Source organism: Lytechinus pictus, chromosome 11 (genome assembly GCF_037042905.1).
Source record: "Lytechinus pictus isolate F3 Inbred chromosome 11, Lp3.0, whole genome shotgun sequence".
Taxonomy (NCBI): Eukaryota; Metazoa; Echinodermata; class Echinoidea; order Temnopleuroida; family Toxopneustidae; genus Lytechinus; species Lytechinus pictus.
Window position 1 is genome coordinate 35,267,103 of NC_087255.1, and position 2,884 is coordinate 35,269,986.

Consider the following 2,884-nt stretch of genomic DNA (forward strand, 5'->3'; position numbering starts at 1 on the left):
TTTGAAATAAACACTTTATATTGTCTAATTAGGCTAAATTAAGTTGTTACGGACGTTACATATTAGTGTTACGGACGTTACATGCATGAAAATGCAAGGGAACAACATCTTTTAACAACTTTCTTTTAAACATACATTTGTCTATACATCCAATTAATTAATGTTAAGTGGTGATTCTATGAGGACAGGGAAAGAATAGCTTCAGTTTTAGGTTATTCTACTCCCCCATGCGGCCACACCCCTCATACACAACCCGACACACCTTGCTCTTGAAAAAAGGTAAATCCCTTTTTGGTCAAAATCAGGTATGTACAACTGGTGGAATCAGTTTTCCTTATCTCCACAACAGAAAGATAGAGAAGTAATTTTACAATGTTTTGATTTTTAATCTGATTTTGATTTTAACTCCATGAAATGCCAATTCAGCCTTCTTGATATCGACATCAAAGAGAAGCCAGCTTCCTATCATGACAATTTTGGGTGTGTCCAATTCTGCAATGATGTCTTCTTTCGGGTGAACAAAGATCTGTTCTTCTCCTGCTGGCCAAGTGTAAAGATTTTTCTGCTTTATCATGTATGAAACACCATACTGTCCCTCGGGCTTGGAGAAAACCTTTGCAACAAACAACTGGTCTGATACCTTTTTACTGGTCCCTTTTGCACGCACAGCCACAAAATCTTGAACATCTATATCCGTGTTGATGTTTGCTTCCATTCCGACTCCATCAGAGTTGTCATCCCCATCATCAGCCTTCTGCTCCTGGTCTCTTCTAGCTTGCTGCTGGTTTTCTGCCTCCATTTGCAGTTCTGTTGCTTCTCCCTGGGTACTTGCAGTTCCACTTTGCAGTTCTGTTGGTGCATCTTGTTGGGCTCCTTGAGCTTCATTTTGCTGGTCTGTGGATGCATCTTGCTGCTGGTCACTGGCTTCTGAACTTGCTGTCACTGCAGGATGGTGAAGAATAAGCTGCTCTTCTGCAGTGACCATTTGCTTCAGCCTTATCATTTCATTTGATGCCATGGAATATGGTTTGAAGGCTATCTTACCATCCCCCTGTGGAGATGCGTAGTGAGATGAGAGTGAGCCCAGTATACTATGCTTTTCATACTGCTTTTCCTAATAACCCCATACTCTCCTTAACCCCGGACTATCCTTAACCCCATACTATCCTTTTTTCGATTCACACTGTCTTTTTTAAACCCCATACTTTCTGCTCAACCGTGGTTAATGCCTTAACCCTGGACTATCCCTCAGCTCATGAATATTGATGATTTTGCCATACAGAGCGTGATTAATGTGTAATTCGACTTCTGTGATTGGCTAATGCTTAGCCCCACTTTCCTTAGCCCTGTTTCGTTTTCACACTGCATCTCTTAGCACCGCAATTGTGGTGCTAGCACCACAATAAGCCGGCTAACCCTGCTTTTTTGCAGGGCCAGATAGTACCGTACTATTTACCGTGCTAGCCCACTTTGCTAAAACGTAGTGTGAAAACGAAGGGGCTTAGCTTGAACCCGGGAAATTGGTGGGGCTAAGACCCCCCCCCCCCCCTTAGCCCCACCAATTTAGGACAAAATTGCAGTGTAAAAAATATATTAGTACATTTTCCCAAACAGCTGTCAACTTGTCTTCAGAGGTCTTGGTGATTTGCTCCTCAGATATGTGCATGACTTTTATTTTCTCAGTGTCTTTTGTAGCACACACAAAGGACTGAGCATTTGTGATAGTGGCCCTCCTTGCTTTTGTCATATTGAGAGCCTTACGCCTGATGCTGCCCCCTATCCCATCCACAGCACCCTTGCCATGGGATGTGGCAAAGAAATGCTACATCAAGTCAAGCCGGAGCTTTTCCTTCAAGACACACAATAGCTTAAAGTCAAACTTGTTCTTGAACTGCGATGCAGCACCATCACTGAAGATGTGCACTTCCTTGAGCTCTGGATATGCTTTTCATCTCAAACAGCTGATTTGTCTTTTAACACTTCACAGTGATGTTATCATGGTCAAGGCTGTCAGAGATGAGTGCAAATGCCTGGTCCTCTTCATAACCCCAAGACTTTCCGGTGAAAACAGTCACCTGCTTTTGGTGCCAATGGGCACTCTGTATGTCATCTTGCAACACTGCTGCAAAGTTCTCGGCAAAGTCAACTTGTAGTTCAGCAACAGTCTCATTATTTTTGGCATCAGCTTTTGTCTCCTCAAATATCTTGCTCTGCTCACGTTTCACAAAGCTGTGGATGAGAAACTTTGGTAATTCATTACTGTATTCCACTATCAGATCTGCAATTGTTCCAGTCTTCTCCACTCTGACCATCCTTCTTTCATAGGTATCCCATTCCAAACCACTGGTGCCAATAGCTTTTCTTGGGGAACTTTGAGGGTGAACATTTCATTGAATAGCTGCAGCTCACCACATACTAGGTATTCAACATTCATACATTCATTTTGGAAATAAAAGTAAAGCTCTGTAGTGTGTTAAGTAAAGCTGTAACGTCCGTAACGTAACGTCCGTAACGTTCGTTAGCCTATTTCTAATTATCGTAATTAAATAATTCTCACTCTATTAGTTCACTCATGGTAAGTTGGCAGTAAATATGTGGTATGATGAAAGTCAGTCAATTATTTTTCATTGTAGCTAAGAAAAATGCATTTATTGTTACGGACGTTACACAGTTCAATGGAAAAATGGAACGGGAGGTTAATTACGCATATTGGGGTTCGCAGATGAGATTTTTTTTTTTTTCTTTTTCCATTCATCTGAAGCTTGCTTTCTTATCCACGAACATCAAATAGCAAGCTATATGACACTTTTAAAGAGATAAATGAAGAATTTTTATGACATCCATTATTTTCTTGATTATTTTTTGATACATTGTATTTTGACAC

General features: G+C 41.0%; 1 protein-coding gene across 1 annotated transcript; it reads right to left on the reverse strand.

Moving 5' to 3' along the window:
- Positions 1-367: 367 nt before the first annotated feature.
- On the reverse strand, positions 368-2,312 carry LOC135156057 (uncharacterized). Its single transcript, XM_064107102.1, has 2 exons — positions 1,986-2,312; positions 368-1,051 (listed from the first exon to the last, which is right to left on the reverse strand). The coding sequence occupies exons 1-2, from the start codon at positions 2,310-2,312 to the stop codon at positions 368-370; spliced, it is 1,011 nt and encodes a 336-aa protein (XP_063963172.1).
- Between the last annotated feature and the right edge of the window lie 572 nt (positions 2,313-2,884).

Coding starts and splice junctions, on each gene's coding strand:
- LOC135156057 (XM_064107102.1), bottom strand. CDS start 2,312: ATGGTCAGAGTGGAGAAGACTGGAACAATTGCAGATCTGATAGTGGAA. Junction 1,052..1,985: donor TTGACCATGATAACATCACT/GTGAAGTGTTAA, acceptor GCATCTCCACAG/GGGGATGGTAAGATAGCCTT.